The sequence below is a fragment of the Vigna umbellata genome, chromosome 5 (genome assembly GCF_029865625.1).
Source record: "Vigna umbellata cultivar VRB3 chromosome 5, Vumbellata_1.0, whole genome shotgun sequence".
Lineage (NCBI taxonomy): Eukaryota > Viridiplantae > Streptophyta > Magnoliopsida > Fabales > Fabaceae > Vigna > Vigna umbellata.
In genome coordinates, this window is record NC_142169.1 from 61,260,703 (window position 1) to 61,280,141 (window position 19,439).

Consider the following 19,439-nt stretch of genomic DNA (forward strand, 5'->3'; position numbering starts at 1 on the left):
TATATTTTTTAGGGATAAAATAGGAACTGCAACAAAAGTTGGGGGTGCAGGAAGGAACCCCTTCAGTCCAATTGTACGTAAAAAAATTGGACAAAGCTTGATGAAGAGCCAAAATTTGTCGGGCCTAATGAAGCCCATGTAGAATCTAATTAGCTCCAAGGAGTAAAAAAAAAAACACGTATAAGGAAACACAAACACAAGCATAAACCCTCTCATTCAATTCCGAAGTTTAAGGAGCAGTTTCCTAAATTGCCGACTGCTTCAGGTAATGAGTTTCTTCCCCTACCATCTCATCCTCATCTTTTTTCTACACTTTACACTAAAAAAATCTTAAATTTTCCCTCTTTTTTTCAATTGGAATCTGTAGTCTCGCAAACCTAGTCACAATCAATTGCTGGTAATTGATTTTTTTTTTTCTTTTTTAATTTCCATCTCATAGTGAAGATGAAGAGAATGATAGCTTTGGGGTTTGAGGGTTCAGCAAATAAGATTGGTGTTGGTGTGGTTACCTTAGATGGCACAATTCTGTCAAACCCACGCCACACATACATCACTCCTCCTGGTCAAGGCTTTCTCCCAAGAGAGACAGCACAACACCATCTCCAGCATGTTCTTCCCCTTGTCAAATCCGCTTTAGAAATTGCAAAGGTCACTCCTCAGGACATTGACTGTCTCTGCTACACAAAGGGTCCTGGCATGGGAGCTCCTCTGCAAGTCTCTGCTATTGTTGTTCGTGTGCTCTCACAGCTTTGGAAGAAGCCAATTGTTGGTGTTAATCACTGTGTGGCACACGTTGAGATGGGAAGGATTGTAACCGGTGCTGATGACCCTGTTGTCTTGTATGTCAGTGGTGGCAACACTCAAGTCATTGCTTACAGTGAGGGGCGTTATAGAATCTTCGGAGAGACCATTGATATTGCTGTGGGAAATTGCTTGGATCGCTTTGCACGGGTCTTGAATCTTTCCAATGATCCAAGCCCCGGATATAACATTGAGCAGGTTCTACTTTACTAAATCCTTGTTTGAATAAATTTATCCCTAGATGCTTAAAGGGGAGAAGATGAATGTAAGTGCTTTTATGGGGAAAAAAAGATGAGAATGAATTGAGTTTTTCTTACAATTTAAAGTCAATTTATTCAGCTAGATCTTTTGCGAAAGTTAAATGAGAGAATTTTTAAGATTATATAAGTTAATTTTACCTTATTATGTCATCGTATTTATTATATTTTTTTATTAAGTACACATGGAGAAATTTATCCAATCTAGGTTGAATGTGTTTATAATTAGTTTGTGCATGTGAAGGATATGATACATGGACTATTTTTGTTATTTTTTTTTTATTGGAATTGTCTTACCTTCACTTTAGGAATGTATCACTAGTTGGCTTATGTAGTTTTGTTACCCTTTAGGTTGCAAAAAAAGGAGAAAAGTTTATAGACCTGCCTTATGTTGTCAAAGGGATGGATGTATCTTTTAGTGGAATCTTGAGCTATATTGAAGCAACTGCTGTTGAAAAGCTAAAGAATAATGAGTGCACGCCTGGAGATTTGTGCTACTCTTTGCAGGTGCATTTAATGTGTGCCGACCCCTTTCTGTTATATAAATAAATGAATGATGAATTTGTAAGTTGATGTTTTATAGTATGTTGCAGGAGACACTGTTTGCTATGCTTGTGGAGATCACTGAGCGAGCTATGGCTCATTGTGACACAAAAGATGTTCTTATAGTTGGTGGTGTGGGTTGCAATGAGCGGTTGCAAGAGATGATGAGAATCATGTGCTCTGAACGTGGTGGAAGATTGTTTGCTACTGATGATCGGTATTGCGTTGACAATGGAGCAATGATAGCTTATACTGGTCTCCTTGAATTTGCTCATGGTGCATCAACTTCACTAGAGGATTCAACATTCACCCAGCGGTTTCGGACAGATGAAGTGAAAGCAATATGGAGAGAAGCAACTTTGGAAAAATTGAATGGTCTTGCAGAGAAGAACATTTGATTTCTCAATCTTTGAGGTGCAGTCATTCTTGTACTGTTGTGCACTTAATCAGACCTTTAGCGTAGAATATTTAGCATGTATTTGAGTGAGTATTTCAGTTTTTGTAAAATTGATTGTAATGTTGCAACTGATTTTGCTAGATTATGTTGTAAAGTTGACTATAAATTTTTGTTTCAACACTAAAGTTAGCTAAAATTGTTTCAATACAGAATCAATTAATTATCGTCGAGACTAAATATATAAACTTTTCAAAGTTTTTTAGGGTAAAATTGTGACACTATTTAATCCTTTTCAAAGTATTTTTTTAATAGAATACCTATTTTGTTACTATTTCTTTTCTACTAAATCTGTCAAAAGATAGCAATATAATTGAATATTGCGTGTTTCATTGTTTGAGGAATTTCTTTTTCTTCTGATCCCACAGGTCTGATTCTGAGTGCTCATTGGTAACTTAGTACAAAAAGAACATGAGACTGCTTGGTATTCACAAATTAACCTCCTTCAAGCTCAATAGTTATTCGCACAGTGAATTTATGTATGAAAAAACACGTCAACGTGTTTGATATTTTGTTGTATTATTCAGTGGTGCTGCAACAGTGGCATCCACACCAGGATGTACCAGGGTCTAGCAATGACACTGGCTTTTGTTCCAAAGTCAGTGTAAATCTTTTACAGTGTCCTTGTTCAAGTGACTTAACAGTAGCTCTTTTCTCACAGACTTTCTCTAAAACTTGTCCGTGTAATATGTCTATTTTTCACTAAGCGTGTGTTCGTTTGAAGAGAAAACACTGTTAAGAGGAATTTGAGAAGATGAATTTAGAAAATAATTGTGTTCACATTAAGCGTGTGTTCGTTTGAAGAGAAAACGCTGTTAAGAGGAATTTGAGAAGATGAATTTAGAAAATAATTGTGTTCACATTAAGGGATTTGCAACGATTGATTCTCGCTGATTTGCGGGATGAGGTGCTTTTTTCTATCCACAGGGATGCAACGAGATTTGGAGGTGATTATGCTGAAAAATCTTTTCTACCCCTGTGAACAAGCACAGACCACATGAAGCACAGTTACTTCTCCTGCCCAACTTTATAACAAACATAGGATTTTATATGATGTGAAGGGAACGTTGTTTTGTCTCTCATCACAAAATATTTTATATAATTTTTTTTAACATCACAATTGTTTAATTTTTATATTATACATAGTTAATAATAATAATAATAATAATAATAATAATGATAATAATAATAATAATTAATAATAATAATTATTATTATTATTTCAATTTACTAAATTAATATTTTTTTACATTTTAATAATTAATTTTATTTTTTTTTCTTATAAACATTTTTACAATTAAATATAACATTAAAAATTATCATTTTATATCACTTTAATAATTAGGGATATTTTGGTAATCTTAAATTTTTATCAATTAAATAATTTTGTTTTATCTGTCACATCAATCAAATCCTACACTAATTCTCACAAACTTTACCCTCAAATTCACTCTCAATTACCCACAAATCCACTCAAAAAAACAACAAAAAAATTACCCTCAAATTCACTCAAATCCATTCAAATCATCTCCCCCAAATCATCTCCCTCAAATTCATCTAAAAGAACACAGCCTAAGGTAGCCAATCTTCAGTCTTTGTCATGTATTGCCTGCAGGTCAAGATTGTCTCTACATACTTTATTGGTGACATGCACTTTAAAATTATGAAACACGACCTGATTCTCGGTAGAATTTTCAGCATGTCATGTAATGAGATTGATCTTTGGAAAACTTCTTGTATTACCTCGAGTTACCTTGGCATGATCGATGCAAAAATTAGGATGAATTTTCCACAATTTTTTTATTGTAAGCCCCGTCTTTGAGAATTTTAAAGTCTCGTTATTAAGAAAGTACTAGTCCGAAGTAATAGTTATTTCCAAAGTAGCATTCGAAGAGGATATTTGGCCCATTCAAACTTAAAGGCTTGGCTGATCTGAATAAATGTAATTTTCCTGTTGATTTAAATAAAGTAATTTTGTGATTTAAAGTGGGAATAATCACTGTCGAAGGATTTGGAAAACAAGCACAACCCCACATAATCTAAAGGTGTTTTAAGTCAACTGTTATTTGATTCCCAAGCATAAAAGAGCATTCACCATGCAACTTAGTCCTGATAAGCTCCTTAATTTTGGAAGATTAAGTTAAACTTAAAATTTAATCTTTATTATCTTTTACATATATCTAGTATTAGAAAAGATACATAGGAGTCATGTACCAAATTCAATTAAATGCATTTAGCACCTGTTTGCAGTACAATAAACCAATAGGTGATCATATATTTGTCAGTTTTATTGATTGAAAGAGCAAAAAAGCAAAGAGAAAGTCTTGCCCCAAGGGCAATGGCACAGTTGTGCATGGGTTAAAATTGTAATGAAACCTGTCATAACGCCCTTTAATGATGCATGGTTAACCCCTAATATTGAAGTATGGGAAAGGAAGTCACAGTTCCATTTTCCCAAAAAGTATTCAACTGTGTTGAACTTGCTTTTTTGCTTTTAAATGAAGTTGTAATATGGAATAGGTACAAATAACTGAAAAATAATAGTGCGGGAATAAACTCCAAGACATGGCGTGAGATGGGATGAAAGATGGACCACAAGCTTACTTGATGTTCATAATGGACAATAAGTTCCACACTCATCTGTGGACCCTTTGTTTGTACTGTTGATGGAGCCCAAAATCGATGGATTGATTAGGACAACATGCGTTCAAAGATTCATCGTCACTGCACACTGCAATTTGCGACATCCCATAAACCGCATGCTTAAAGGCTTTAATACATTTCATCACATATTTAGTCATAATTATATGCATTATATATACTCTTCAACAGATTCATGGCCCTTATGGTCTTACAGATAGTACATTTTTGTAGGCTTAGCTTAGGTTAGGTTGTCATGAAAGAAAGCAAAATCACAATTTCAAATTTTTCACCTTTCTTTAAAGGTCCAAGTTTTTTCAACCTCTTAAATTTAGGCTTTTTGCCCTGTTTTTTTTCTTTCCGCCCTTTGCTGGTCTCATGGCTTGTTTTGTTTGTCTTTCAAAAGCTATTATGATGATGATGATGATGCCCTAACACTTTCATAAGGAGGCTGTGATTCTTTTATACATGCCATGACAACATTTTTAGAGAAAAATAAGGTTGACATAATTTGACATGGCATTTCACGATAAATAAAAAATGTTAGACAATAGCATAACTTGACAAAATTATAAGTCTGATACATAATCTTTTTAATCTAGATTTAAGTGATAAAGATTAAGGAATTTCGATGGAGACTGAAATGTGAATAAAAGGGAAGAAAAAAAAAATGACAATAATTTATGGAGGAGACAAGACAGAAGGACGACAAAATTAAGGTGTTGGGATAAGGGCCCAATGAAAGTGGAGCCATGTCTGAATCATGTGTTGACGTGGATGAATGTCTGGGAGAGAAGAGAAAACAGACTTCGTAACTTACACTCAGAGTTTACTTCTTGTTGGAGTTTGCTTGGTGATTTTGAGGGTGACACAGCACTGTCAGGTTTCAAAGAAAAAACGAGAAGAAAACATTGCAGTCTCACTGTTAAAAAGGAATGATAATAAAGTTTGCAATTTGAATTGGAGAGCTGCGAATTGTGGGAAGAAGGAAGGAATAGAAAGATGGAAAGAAGAGAAAAAGGTGAGAAAAGGGAAGTGTTAATGGCGGAAAAGTTGAAAGGTGGGGTTTTTGTGGGGAAAAGAGGAGGGCCTTCAACTCCCCCACCCACATGGAGACTTGAGTTTCCCTCTCAGCGGAATGACAATAATGGTAACAACAGAAGCAAAAACAAAAACCAGGTTGAAGAATTCCTCAACTTTCCCACCCCAACAACACTCTCTGCCAGAAAACTCTGCGCCAAACTCTGGCAAATTCAGCCCCACAAACAGGCCCCACTTCCCAAAATGAACAGGCCTCCACTCATCCGCCCTCACCGTAGGGACACACTTCTCAAGGTTCCAAATCTTAAACATTTGCCATCTCTTGCATCTACTTGCACTTTCCTTGTTTCTGCATCACTGAGCTGTAATGGCTTTTTCTTACTTCAAACAAGTTTTCAGTTTTGTTTTTCATATATGATTTCCTTCTATACTACTGTCTCTGCTTTTTTTCTTCTGTTGTTATTGAGTTTTCTTTCATCACCTCTTGCTGTCTCCTGTTTTTAGTTCCAGAAATGTTCTAATGGGAAGGTAGACTGTAGACTGTCCCATCTGTCATGTTACCTTTAACATTTTTGCAAAATATTGCTTTGGTAAACTTCTTCCTATTTTATGTTTCACCTAAAATGGGAAAACTTTTAGCTTTGGCTTTAAAAGTCAGTGACTAGCCTTTGTTTATTATACATGTCTTAGTTTTTTTGTTGGATAGAAAAATTTTTGTTTAGACTTTTTCTTCATTCCCCAAAATGTGATTTTCCAATTTGTTGGTTTGTTCTATCGGCTCCATTTTAGTTTCTGCTGAAATGCTTCTGTTCCAATCCATTTTTCTTATTTATGCACATATCAACTGCTCATACCAATTTTGCTGAAGCATTTTGAATACTATTGTTTAATGGAGAAGTACTCGTGCTGTGTCTAGTAGACCTTTCATGGCATTCTATATGTTCAGATTGCTGACTTTTGCTTTGTTCCTTATTGCAGCCAGCATCCGCTACGCGCTTGACAGAACATGTTGGAACATCACTTGTTCAGCACCATAGATCAGCTAAAAGGAATGGTCGCACTAAACAGCCTGTATCTCCTCCTTGTCACTGTAGCTCAATGCAAGTAAGTGTGTGCGTGTATTCCCTTCAAATAGTGAGCAGTTCTATTAGTTCTAAGACATTAATTAGCAGCACTATGTAAATATGAATGTTGAACGATGATGCGATGTTAATAGTTTTACCTTTTCTTTGATTTTCCTTTTAACAATTACCATTGTTGTTACCTTTGTTCTTATAACCACCAAATGCACCAGAAGGAAACACGTTCTTCTTGCAGTTAAAGAACCTCTATAATATATTGAGGCTAGACATAGAACCTCTATGACATTTTTAATGAATATCTTAAAATCGCTAGACAGATAATGTTATTTATTTATTTCAATGATCCTTCTATGTCCTTTTTAATGCATATCTTAAAAAACGTTCTGTTGACCAGATCATTTTAAAAACTTTGCCTATTTTTTCTTTGGATCTTGTATAATAAGATGAATATGCAATTTGGTAAAAACAGGTTGCACCATATAATAACCCTATGAGATCCGTAGACTTCAGGAGTTGGATTACAGAGTCAAATCGCAACCCCAAAGCATCCAGAGAGTTACTTAAGGTACTCAACCATATCTGGTGTCTTGAAGAACAGCATGCATCAAACCTATCAGTAGTGAAGGCCCTGAAGATGGAACTAGATCTTTCTCGGGCACAGGTTAAAGAGTTACAACAAGAAAAACAATTGAATAAGCATGAAATGGAGAACTTAATAAAGCAAAGAACTGAGGAGAAGATTGTTAAGAAGAGCAAAGAGAATGATAAAATTAAAGCTGCAATTCAATCTGTGATGAAAGAGATAGAAGATGAAAGGAGATTAAGAAAGCATTCAGAAAGCTTGCATCGGAGGTTGGCTAGGGAGCTTTCTGAAGTGAAGTCTTCATTCAGTGGTTCTATGAAAGATCTTGAAAAAGAGAGAAAAACACGGATCCTTTTAGAGAATTTGTGTGATGATTTTGCCAAAGGAATAAGAGATTATGAATATGAGGTACGTTCTCTTGTGCATGATAATTCTGAGCAGGGTCAAGCACAGGTTAAAGGGAGTAGCCTTGATAGGCTAATACTGAATCTGTCAGATGCTTGGCTTGATGAGCGCAAGCAAATGAAGTTAGTTCAAGCTGGCCGTGATCTCCCAGAGTTAGATTCATCAATTGTTGACAAGTTAGGTGTTGATATTGAAACATTTCTGCATGCAAAAAGGTCTGTTAACTTGAGAAGATACAGTAACTCCTCCACAAAGGAGGCAAAGGAAATTTACCCTTGCCTGCATTCAAGGGCACCTCGTAATGTGGCTGAAGAAGACTCCGTTGGTAACTACATTTTAGAGCAGAAAAAGACTTCAGACAAAGGACTCGACAAACATGGCTCCAAAATGAACAACAATACTGCAGAGGTTGATAGAGAAAAGAAAGGAAGGCACCATTCTATGAGGAATCATGTTGAGTCCAAGGAAATCATTGAAGACTGTCGTGAGTTGCAAGCAGGTATGATGAAGAACCTGTCATGTGATGAAAATGAGAGTTGGTTTGTTGAGAGGAAATCAAGTGAAATTGGAGGGGACAGCACAGCTCTATTTAATACCCCTGGGACATCTACTGTTTGTGAGGCAACACAAGGTCCACCAGAAAGTAATGCATTATTGTGGACAAAGAGAATGAATTCAAGTCATGCAGTTAGAAACAGTTCCTTGTCTTCTGAAGGCAATGATAAGGTTTATCCAGAGAGTATTTTCAGGGAAGATTTACCTCTCCGCACCGCACTTAGTCCTGTAAAACAATGGAAATCTACATTGATTGTCCCAGATTTTGACAAGTCTGAGTCTTGTTCCAAATTGCTTATAAAAGAAAATGACACGTTGATGGAAAAACTGCTTGAAGCAAGAATGGAGAGGCAGAAATCCCGCTTTAGAGCTAGCATTAGTAAAAGCTCATTTCCTTCTGCCAGACAAGTTTGTAATGAGAAACATAGGAGTGTGAGTAGTTGCCATGGTATCGCACTCTGATGACACAATTAACCTATTTTTGAAAGCAGCTATCGAATCGTAGGAATTTTATATAGTTAAATGGATGAAGATCATTGTTGAGTCCATTACCATCTCTTCATCGGTGCTAGTTACCGTAGTTTGACCTTTATTAGATTCCTCTCAGTTCCACGTTTCGTAGATTTACACTGAAGCATAATAACCCTAGTTTACATCTAGTTACATGTTATTCCACGTTTCTTAGATTATACGTACGTCCATAATGAAGCAAAAGCTGTAGCTTATGCCTGCGTCTTTTGACAAAATTAACATGATTTTTACGGGGTATTAACGTGTCCAGACATACGATTTGTTCCTACTCAAATCTTAAAGCTATAATAATATATTGACACTTAGTTAAAGAACATTAAAGTTTGATTTATTTATCAAACGACTGTATAAAATACAGTGAGTTCGTACCAGGAGGTTGTCGCGATGTACAGAAAGACAGAATGCTGCCTGCATTCATTTTGACATTACTTTTTTTATCTTTTTCCAAAAAGCAGTTACTATTTTTCTGCCAATTTTTAGTTGTTTATGACTACATGTACCATTTCAATCCCTTATTATTGAAAACATTTTCCTCATTCATTTGAAGGGATAATAATTTCAATGTTAGGACATTTTAGCACAGACAAACATAAACCAATAACTTAATCTAGAATAAAAAACAACACAATTGAATTCAATAGTAATACACTTTAAGTCCAACGACTATAGAATGTATAACAAAATTGTGTGGGTGTGTGTACACCCGCAATTTGAAAATTAAAATCCATTTTTGCTATTAATTGTTGTAATACTAAAAAGTGCGCAAATTAAAGTGAAACGTACAATTTCGGAGGAAAGAATATTTTAAAGTAGTTATTCACTTCTTTGGCAGCGTGTTGGTGAAACTCAGTTATCTGTATTTTGTGTCGACCACTAATCAATATGAAATAAATCAGAATAATGGTTAGGCACAAGATAAATAATATGTATAATAAAATAAATGGAAAACCAAAATAGTTCAAGATGAAAAACGGAATGTCCGTCTTCTCGCTTTTCGAATCACCCACTCGTGAAAACCCATCACAAGGTCACCACTAAACCTTTAGAAAAATAATGTCAGAGAAATTATTTATTTTGATAAGAAAATGATCAACCTATTACAGGAGTCTTGACACAAAAGTATATGCTTAACTATACTTTTGTGTACTGCACAGACCTATGATGGGGGAGAAAATAAGACAAGGGAGTAAACACAAACGCAGGTAGAAGAAGCACTGTCCTAAGGATAGTTTTGATATGTTCAGATCATCACATAGCCAAGATACATGTCATGTCCCCTCATTCCCCTTCTTAAACTATCAAATCGTGAAAACTACACAACTTTTTCCTCTTCTCCCTCAGCCAGAGCCCCTCTAAATGAAGAATTTTTTAATTCTCACATAAAAATGTATTTACATAACCTATAAAACGAAAATATAAGCATATGGCATTAAACCCACATGATGAAAGAAAGGTGAAGCCAAAAGATAGAAAATCTAACAGACAGATATGCAGTCACATGACTGACTATCCACAATCTAACTTATAATATATGCTCTACTTTAATGGATCTGTAAACCATATACAAAAGGAAGTCTATGAAAACAGAGCCCAAGGCTCTAATTGGGCAGACACAAAGGGATAAACTAGTTAAGAATCTTCAATCTTGAGAAGTATGGATTGGAACACAATTTATTCCATTTTCATCCCTTCTACCCTTCAATTGTCTTCTTTATCAGACATCCAAACACCTAAGCAAGTGACTGAAACAGAACAATCACACAATCCCATTAAGCTCCACACCCCAACGTAAAACCGTAACCACAGAGAGCATTAGACAAAAAACACAAGGAAAAGCAATCATCAGGAACAGGGTTTTAAAAAAAATCCACCACCGTGAATTGAGCGGCTCTGCAACCATAGTTACGGCCGCGAATACTATGCTTTGTCCGCGCAATTAAACAGAATATCAAAGATCCCAACAGCAAAGGCAAGTAAAACCTTTAGCAGGTCAAGGAAAACACAGACGAAACCCTTCAACTTTTTTCCAGTTATACTTTGTACTAACAATCCAATCCACGAAGCTCTAATTAAACAGCATGGAAATAAAATACATAGCAGCGGCAGCAGTAGCACAATAATAACGAAACAAAAATGGGATGACATGACAGTCGAAAATATCTGAGTTATTAAACAACAGCGCATCATAAAATAAAATCCAACACCGAGATGTAAAGTGACGAGAGATGCAAGGAAGCAAATAGAAACACAAGTACAAATTCTAGAGATATATTATTATATAGATAATAATGGCGATGGTGGTGGAGATTAGATTTTATCGATATCCTCGTCTTCGAACTCGATGTAGTCGTTGGCGGTGGCATCGTCCTCCTCGTCCAAGCCTGCGCCAATGCCCTCGTTGAGGCGCGTGGTGTCGGGGAGCTCGCCGTAGGCCTTGAGGAGCCTGGCTTCGTCGGGCATGTACTTGAGGATGACGTCAGCCTTGTCGTCCTGGTAGTCCCGGAGGCCGACGAGGATGATGTCCCCAGCGGCGATCCAGACCTTCTTGTGCATCTTGCCTCGGATGTGGCAGAGGCGTTTGGTGCCGTCGATGCACATGGCCTCACAGCGACCGTTGCCGAGCATGCGGAGGACCTGAGCGTACTCCTGGCCGTCCTCCTTGAACACTAACTCCCTCTTCTCGTCGTCCGCTTCGTTCTTTCCCCTCTTCCTGTTCTTACCTCCCTTTCCCTTGTTCTTCGGCATCCTAAAAACCCAACCCTAACCCTAACCCTAACCCCTCTCTTATCTCTCTATCGATTTCGTTCCTTCTTTTTTCTCCCTTCTCCTCCCAACACACCACAGATAATAAAGTGAGTGCCGTGTGGTATTGTGTTGTGTTCTGATTTTAATCTCACCCTATTCTTTCCCTTTTATATATTCCCCAAACCTCGCTTTCCTGCTTCATTTCCTCTTTCTCCATCTACGCTTCCAACTCAAACGTGTACCGCCCTAATTTTTTCTTTAATTATTATTCCATTATTCTCTACGTTTTCTCACTCTATATTAGAATTGCCAATTTTAATTAAACATAGTAAATTTTAAGTATTTTTACTCTGTTTAATGATGTCTTCTAAAATATTTAATTGATTACATTGCATTTTCTATTATTTAACTTATATTATTATATCAAGATTTAGCAAAAATATTAATTAATTTTAATTAGTAAAAAAATAGATACTTTACACTTTATATACACGTAGCATACAAGGCCTGACAAATCAAATCCACGGTCCAGCCCAATTCATAAGCGATCTCAAACATTCTATTAAGTTGTCAAACATTAAATATTTCCAACCACGAAAACGAATAACCGTAATTTTCGTATTTTATTGCAACACACAATTCCTTTATGATTTATTTCGTGTGAAAATGTTTTGTCATTTTTCGTATGTTTATAATTAGGGATGACAAAAAAAATCTTATATAAAAGTGAATATTCTACCCACAAAAAATAAAAATAAAATTATATTTTATTAAGTTAAATTTAATTAAAATTAACATTAATTTATATTTTATTAAATTTAATTTAATTAAAATTAACATTAATTTATATTTTATAAGATTAAATTTAATTAAAATAAAATTTTAATTTATATTTAATTTAATTTATATTATATTTTATATTTTTTTTAATTTTATTTAAATTTTATTATTATAAAAATAATTTTTTTAAAAATATTTATGGATATATGTGAAATATCTACAGATATCCTAGATATCTGGGAGTTTTAAAATATTCACAGGTATTTTTTAAATGGATATCTATATGGATAGGAGATGAGGTAACATATGGATTTTTTTGTTGAGTCAAGGTTGTTATCCCACCCGAGTGATTATCATCCTATGTCTAGTGTTAAAAAAAGTTATAGAGACAAATAGTTAGAATTCATACAAAATAATTTAATAAGTTAAAAAAAACTCATCAGAAGTAATTGAATAACAGTATACAAACATTTTACATGTAATGAATAAAATAAAATACTTTTTTTTCCCTTTAGCTATTGCTTCTGTTATGAATAAAATGCAAATAACAAGTGATAAAATTAATAAAATTCGAAAAAGAAAGCAATGCAAGGTCTTTGGCATTTGAAAAAGTGATTATTCCGAGGAAGGTTAAAAGGTGATACATGGAACTTATTCATTATTTGATTATCTGAAATGGTTGATTGAGAACTGGATTCCAATTCCATATCCTACCAAAATACCAAATTTACAATTCATTCCTTCCGTTTCTAGCAAGAGATAGAATAGGATTTTATGGCCATGGATACTTGGTGAACTGCATCAAAAGTACTTTTCTTATATAATCGGTGATAGACCTGCTTTATCATGTATATAGATATACGTTTTTATTTAATTATATGGCTTTGAATTTGTTAAATATATTATTTTTATTTTATTTTTATCTTTTATTTTTAGTTAATTTATTATTATTTTTTATTTATATGGTTTAGTTCATATTTTTTATTTTAAATAAAGAGTTTTATATACAAGAGAGTAATCTCATATATAGTTTTCACTATATTTAATATGGTATCAAAGTATAAGGTTCTTTTGTGGAAAAAATATCAGATGTTTTTTGTCACTACAATCGATGGCAGCATCGTCTACCATTGTCGATATCATCGTCGTCTACCGTTATTACTACCAAAGTTCTAGTTTTGACTGACGATCACACGATTTTGATCGTCTAGATAAGGTGATCACCGTGTCATCAACAACACTTTCATCAAAACTTTTACGCGCGTTTTTTGAAGTTGTGGATTTGCTTCCTTTTTTTTATCATACATAGTGGCACGTCTTGAAGCTATTCAAAGCGTCGATATCACTCTTTTTCCTCTTTCAGCTTGTCATGCATGGTGGCACCTCTCAATAAGTTATTTAGAGCATTGATGTTGCTTCTTTTTTTCATGCCTTGATTGCCTTCATTAGAGAATCTTGGATTTTTAAAGTTTCTCTCTCTCGTTCATCAATAGCTTCTTTTATCACTGTCTCTTTTGACCTCCCTTTTGTCATCATTGTCTTTAAACTGTCCATATATGTTTTTTCTCCTTAACAGTTTTGGTACATAGGATTTGTATGCACTAATATTAGATATATTATCTATATTTTATATTTATCTTTTATTTTTAGTTAGTTTGTTATTATTTTTTATTTGTATTTTTGGCTTAGTCCATATTTCTTGCATTATAAACAAAGGATCCTATGGATATATTTAACACTGGTATATTTAACAAAGAGAGATTAATCTCATAGATAGTTTTTACTTTATTCAAGAGAACTAATTTATATCATAAAATATAGGGTTAAATATGTTTTTGATCCCTTAACTTTCAGTGAAAATTGGAATTAGTCCCTCTTCAAAACTTTGGACTAATTTAGTCCCGAAACTTTAGAAATGTGTAAATTTAGTCCTTTTAACCAAATTTTGTTAACTTTATTTGATGTTTTGAACGCATTTCTTAGTTAACATTGAAGCAAAAATGTGTCAAACAGTATAAACAACTCAAATACTATCATGAAACGCACTTGAAACATCTAATAAACCTAACAAAATTTAGTTAAAATGACTAAATTCACACATTTTTAAAGTTTGGGGACTAAATTAGGCCAAAGTTTTGAAGAGGGACTAATTCCAATTTTCACTTAAAGTTAAGGGACCAAAAACATATTTAACCCTAAAATATATTTAAAAAAATAATAATGTTATCACCCTTTATTCCCTCTTCCTTTGTTTCCTTTATTAAATTATTTTAAAGTACATAATTCACTTTCTTTTTTGTTAAAATGAAACCACCCAAAAGCAATGTTTTATAAACTAATAAAACACATAGGTGAAAGAAAAAAACAAATCTCCATTTGATCTCATGTAGCACTAATCACCTAGTACACATCATATATTAGTCAATATTACAACAAATTAACATAAAGATGAGAAACATGAAAAAAAAAGAGATTAAAGCTAAGAGCTAAAACAAAAAAATTTACAAATATGAATCCATGTCAATGCCTGATGGTAAGTTCAGCTCTAAGGTGGAGTATACCATTGATAAAGTATAAACTATCTTCAGCCATGAATGTTGTCCATGGAATAGCAAACAAGTTTCTATATCCAACAGCCTTCCCCCCTGTGAATACATAATTTCCTTTGTACTTGCTAACAAATTCCTCTGTTGGCCTTGACCTGGCAGCAAACTCATAGTCAATCGCAAAGCTAGTTGACCCTTTTTCTTGCATTCCTAGAAACAAACCAAAGCAATGGAAAGAGCTTTGTTGGTCCATGTTGCAATGTGCTGATAAGAAGAACCCTTGTCCACCCAAATGGAATGCCTGCGAATAAACTCGCCCAGATGGGAACAAATTCGCACACTCTTCCCGCTTCAGATCCAAGTAAACCACACATTGTTGTCTTGGAAGTTCGAATTCCACCACCTTAACAGGACGATACTTGTATGCCCGTTCCACAAAAAGTCGACTGTAGGAAGCAGACTCGGCAGCTAGTATCCGCTGACGATGTGGAGCCTCAGCCTTGAAAAAAAGAGCTTCAAGAACAAGCTTGGATGCAACATTTTGGTCAAAGTCATTACACGTTAACACTTTCTTAAGCTTTCTGCAGGTCATATATGGGAAACGAATTAATCGAGCAAGTTGTGTACCCAAAACTTCTCTCCTTTCTTCTACTTTTGGGTATTGTGTTCGAACCCACTTCAACACAAAGTCATACACAACATCCTCTGATGCAACCTGGAGTTCATCACTAGATAATATTGCATCTATTCCTGCCAAAGGCAAGCTCAAAACCTCTTCCTGATACCTGCTCGTACATCAAACTTATCAGCAATCAAGAGGAAAAATCTACATTTGAGATATAGTTTATAATGCATGAAACGTATATCGTGCAATTAAGTTTTACAAACTGTGAAAAATACTTACTTCGTTATATCTTTGTATCGATCGACAAGATACTGCTTTGCTGCATCGGTCAGTGGTTGAACTGCATCAGCCATTAAGACACTAGATGGAAGCTCAAGGTAAAGCAATGCAGACTCAGGTGTCATGGGTATAATTCGCAATAGTCGACTACAAAACTTCATGCAAGAAGCAACTTCGAATTTGTCAGCGGCCATCAACACATCTAATATTTCAAGTGCTGAAGAAACGTTCAAGGTATTACTATACATAAAATTTAGAAGTTCCATAAGAGCGGCTTCCTCTGCAATGTGCAAATGAAACTCGAAATTTATAAGGTGATAATTGGAAAAAAAATATAATATATATTTATATATATATATATATATATATATATATATATATATATATATATATATATATATATATATATAAATAAAGTAATGTGTGTTTGTGTATATGCATATGCATATTAATATTAATACCAGAAGCATTAATTCTCAGAGTGACATGTCTCTGTTCTGACTCCTTCATTCCGTTTGAGAAAAGCTGCAGAATAAACATAATTCAATATATTTTTAGCATAGTTTTTAAAATTAATTTATAAAAAATGCTTTTACCTTGTAGAAGAAAGGACTTTTAGCTGCCAAGATAGGAGAACTGATGTGTAGTGTTCTAACTCTCGCAACTGTAGAGCAATTCATATTCCAATTTGAATCATTGATATTTGTGGGTTCATCACCTATATGGTAGTTTCAACACTAAAATAAATCAGTCCTTATTTTTCATGCTATCAAAAATTGTGATATCACTTGCAATTTAAAAATTCAAAAATTCCATAGAATACTATCATACTTTTCTCTTTACTTAAAATTGGAAATACATAAATTTCAATTTAGGCTGTGTTTGTTCTCTCACAACTTTGTCCTCTGATCTAAATGCTTAGAGCAACAGGAAAACCACCATATATACCATGGTTTGCAAAAATATAAAATAATTATAGTCAATCGATAATTTAATATGTATCATTCACCTTTTTAACTTAGACAAAACCATACAATAAGTACAATTGATATAGAGAATAATTTGGTAATAATGTGTTTAGACAAAACCATGCAATAAGTACAATTGATATCGTGAATAATTTTGTAATCATGGTACAATATATTTTAATAACTATGATTATACAGATTCATTCCATTTTTAAAATAATATAAATTTTAAATCATGAATTGTATCGAAACTTATATTTTTTTTGAAAATTAACGTGAATCAAATCACATTTATAGATTATGCACTCTACCTAATGGATAAAAAAATAAGTAAATTCACGTCGTACAATCATATTTGAACATTATTATTCATACAAATGTAATCTGACTTAAAAAAATTAAACCATTAAGCGACCAAGGAAGTATGATGATAATGATAAGAGAGATTTGTAGTTGTTTGTTGAAGAACTACACAACTTTAAACTACAATGTCAACAATGGATGAAGTATTAAGAATCATTAGGGTAAGTGAAACTTCATTTCTAAGGAGAGAAAAAAGGATAAAACAAGTTTTTTTTTTCTTTGAATCTAGTTTCAACACTAAAATAAATCAGTTTTTATTGTTCATGGTATCAGAAATTGCGACATCACTTGCAATTTAAAAATACTAAAATTCCATAGAATACCATGATACTTTTTTCTCTTTACTTAAAATTGGAAATACATAAATTTCAACTTAGGTTGTGTTTGGTCTCTCACAACTTTGTTTTATGATCTAAATGCTTAGAGCAACAATAAAACCAGCATACATAACATGGTTTGCAAAAATATAACATAATTATAGCCAATCGATAATTTAATAGGTATTATTCACCTTTTGACTTAGACAAAACCATTCATTAAGTACAATTAATATCCAGAATAATTTGATAACCATGGTACAATATATTTAATAAATATGATTATAAAGTTAGATTTTAGAATTTGTTTTTAATGTTCAAATACCTGAAGAGGACTCTTCACCCATAACAATTGACTCTTCTTCTTGATTTTCGAGGGATATAAAGTCTTCCATATCAGGTTGATTCTCGTTCAAAATTTGTTCGTCGGATAAAGTAAGATCAACAACTACAAACAAAAAAGAACATGTGTAATGTATGACAAGAAAAAATATCAACATATATATACATGCATAATGAGGCATTTTTTAGGAAAAAGTACATGTGCATAATCAAAATATTTATATATTTGTCTTTTATTACAACATGCAAAGCTTATTCACGAGGCTTATGCAAATTATAAAAAAAAAAACTTGTAACCAAATATAGAATGAAAAAAGGCTTCAAGTTATACAGGAATCACGATACTTTTACTCGTTCAATTCCAAAAAAGTGAAGTTTAATTATTTTTTCACAACGATTAAAAAACAACTTAATTACAAAAATAATCAAACTAATTTATCTTTACATTTTATTCATTCTATCCAGCATTTCATTGCAATATTTTGTTTTTCAGTTGGAATAAATAATGCATTGATTCTTTAAAAACTTGATATTGCACTAAAGATACAAGTTTACAATTACCTATAACATAATGTGAAACAAAATGATGTTAAAATGCACTTATTTTTCTTAAATGAAATGATATGTCATAACGTAAAAAAGTTCAAACTTTAGAAGATGAAAATTTCCAAATCAAATAGGATCACGCAATCAACGCCAAACAATTTTTTTTTATCTCTTGATGATGTGTTTTCTCCCAATTGATTTATGAAGAAATGGAACAGAGGAAATGGGAAAAATAGGGAACATACCATTATCCTTCTGGACATCTTCGCGTCTCCTTTTGCGATGGCGAACCCAGTCGAGAATTGTGGTGCAACCCTCAAAATTAGGTGAGGCCTCATCGAGGTCAGCCATGATTTCAATGTGAAGGATCCTGTCGGAAAAATTACTATCGTTGAACGCAAATCCAAAATCGGCATCGGAAGAGGGAGCACTGCGAGAGTAATCGGAAGAGGAGGAGGACTCCATCACCGTTTCTGCTGGATCAAATAAATCCAAATTGAAATCCTTCATCCTCTAAGCCACACAACACGACCAACCCTCCTACCTCTGCAACTGGCAAGCACGCAGAGAAAGGAGGAAGAAGGAAGGCAGAAGGAAATGATGAGAAAAATTACATGCAACTCAATGCAATGCAAGCCCTATGTATAATGTATGGTGGTGAAATAAAACAAAAAAACGAAGCATAATACATTTCTATTTATTTTTATTTAATCAACTTTTGTTACAACAACATAAATCCACCTTGTGAAGCAGCTTGGCATGAATGATTCATTCGGTTTGATTTCGCATTTTAGTTTTTTTTTTTAGTACAGTATTTGTTAATTTGGTACATTTCTTCACAATTTTTAACTGAAATTATATATTTTTTTATATATTATTATAGAATATTTTGTAACTAAAATATTATGTATTTTTTATGTGGTTGACTTTTATGAAAAGAAAAAGTGTGGATGTGAGTTATAAACATTTTTAATATGATTATTTATGTAAAATTTAAGAAAATGTTACTTTAGCGATGATGGTAATTTAAAAATAG

The 19,439-nt window shown here is 33.5% G+C and overlaps 4 protein-coding genes across 4 annotated transcripts; 2 read left to right on the plus strand and 2 right to left on the minus strand.

Moving 5' to 3' along the window:
• Positions 1-130: 130 nt before the first annotated feature.
• On the plus strand, positions 131-2,715 carry LOC124837826 (Actin-like ATPase superfamily protein). The gene is made up of 5 exons (XM_047313289.2): positions 131-265; positions 440-999; positions 1,410-1,565; positions 1,652-2,015; positions 2,424-2,715. The coding sequence occupies exons 2-4, from the start codon at positions 445-447 to the stop codon at positions 1,997-1,999; spliced, it is 1,059 nt and encodes a 352-aa protein (XP_047169245.1). The 5' UTR covers positions 131-265; positions 440-444; the 3' UTR covers positions 2,000-2,015; positions 2,424-2,715.
• Positions 2,716-5,431: 2,716 nt separating this feature from the next.
• LOC124837806 (uncharacterized) lies at positions 5,432-9,218 on the plus strand. Its single transcript, XM_047313269.2, has 3 exons — positions 5,432-6,030; positions 6,715-6,840; positions 7,288-9,218. Exons 1-3 carry the CDS (start codon positions 5,698-5,700, stop codon positions 8,821-8,823), a joined length of 1,995 nt encoding a protein of 664 aa, XP_047169225.1. The 5' UTR covers positions 5,432-5,697; the 3' UTR covers positions 8,824-9,218.
• Positions 9,219-11,012: 1,794 nt separating this feature from the next.
• On the minus strand, positions 11,013-11,779 carry LOC124837815 (eukaryotic translation initiation factor 1A). Its single transcript, XM_047313279.2, has one exon. It carries the CDS (start codon positions 11,635-11,637, stop codon positions 11,200-11,202), a length of 438 nt encoding a protein of 145 aa, XP_047169235.1. The 5' UTR covers positions 11,638-11,779; the 3' UTR covers positions 11,013-11,199.
• A 2,990-nt stretch (positions 11,780-14,769) lies between these two features.
• On the minus strand, positions 14,770-18,988 carry LOC124837737 (BTB/POZ domain-containing protein POB1-like). Its single transcript, XM_047313200.2, has 6 exons — positions 18,649-18,988; positions 17,841-17,963; positions 16,464-16,585; positions 16,329-16,392; positions 15,868-16,147; positions 14,770-15,748 (listed from the first exon to the last, which is right to left on the minus strand). The coding sequence occupies exons 1-6, from the start codon at positions 18,911-18,913 to the stop codon at positions 14,938-14,940; spliced, it is 1,665 nt and encodes a 554-aa protein (XP_047169156.1). The 5' UTR covers positions 18,914-18,988; the 3' UTR covers positions 14,770-14,937.
• Positions 18,989-19,439: the final 451 nt, after the last annotated feature.

Excerpts from the sequence above, each read along its gene's own strand:
- LOC124837826 (XM_047313289.2), top strand. The coding sequence starts at position 445 with ATGAAGAGAATGATAGCTTTGGGGTTTGAGGGTTCAGCAAATAAGATT. Across the intron at positions 1,000-1,409 it reads CCGGATATAACATTGAGCAG|GTTGCAAAAAAAGGAGAAAA; the intron begins GTTCTACTTTAC and ends GTTACCCTTTAG. Across the intron at positions 1,566-1,651 it reads ATTTGTGCTACTCTTTGCAG|GAGACACTGTTTGCTATGCT; the intron begins GTGCATTTAATG and ends AGTATGTTGCAG.
- LOC124837806 (XM_047313269.2), top strand. The coding sequence starts at position 5,698 with ATGGAAAGAAGAGAAAAAGGTGAGAAAAGGGAAGTGTTAATGGCGGAA. Across the intron at positions 6,031-6,714 it reads GTAGGGACACACTTCTCAAG|CCAGCATCCGCTACGCGCTT; the intron begins GTTCCAAATCTT and ends TCCTTATTGCAG. Across the intron at positions 6,841-7,287 it reads GTCACTGTAGCTCAATGCAA|GTTGCACCATATAATAACCC; the intron begins GTAAGTGTGTGC and ends TGGTAAAAACAG.
- LOC124837815 (XM_047313279.2), bottom strand. The coding sequence starts at position 11,637 with ATGCCGAAGAACAAGGGAAAGGGAGGTAAGAACAGGAAGAGGGGAAAG.
- LOC124837737 (XM_047313200.2), bottom strand. The coding sequence starts at position 18,913 with ATGAAGGATTTCAATTTGGATTTATTTGATCCAGCAGAAACGGTGATG. Across the intron at positions 17,964-18,648 it reads AGATGTCCAGAAGGATAATG|TTGTTGATCTTACTTTATCC; the intron begins GTATGTTCCCTA and ends TTTTGTTTGTAG. Across the intron at positions 16,148-16,328 it reads TCTGAGAATTAATGCTTCTG|AGGAAGCCGCTCTTATGGAA; the intron begins GTATTAATATTA and ends TGCACATTGCAG.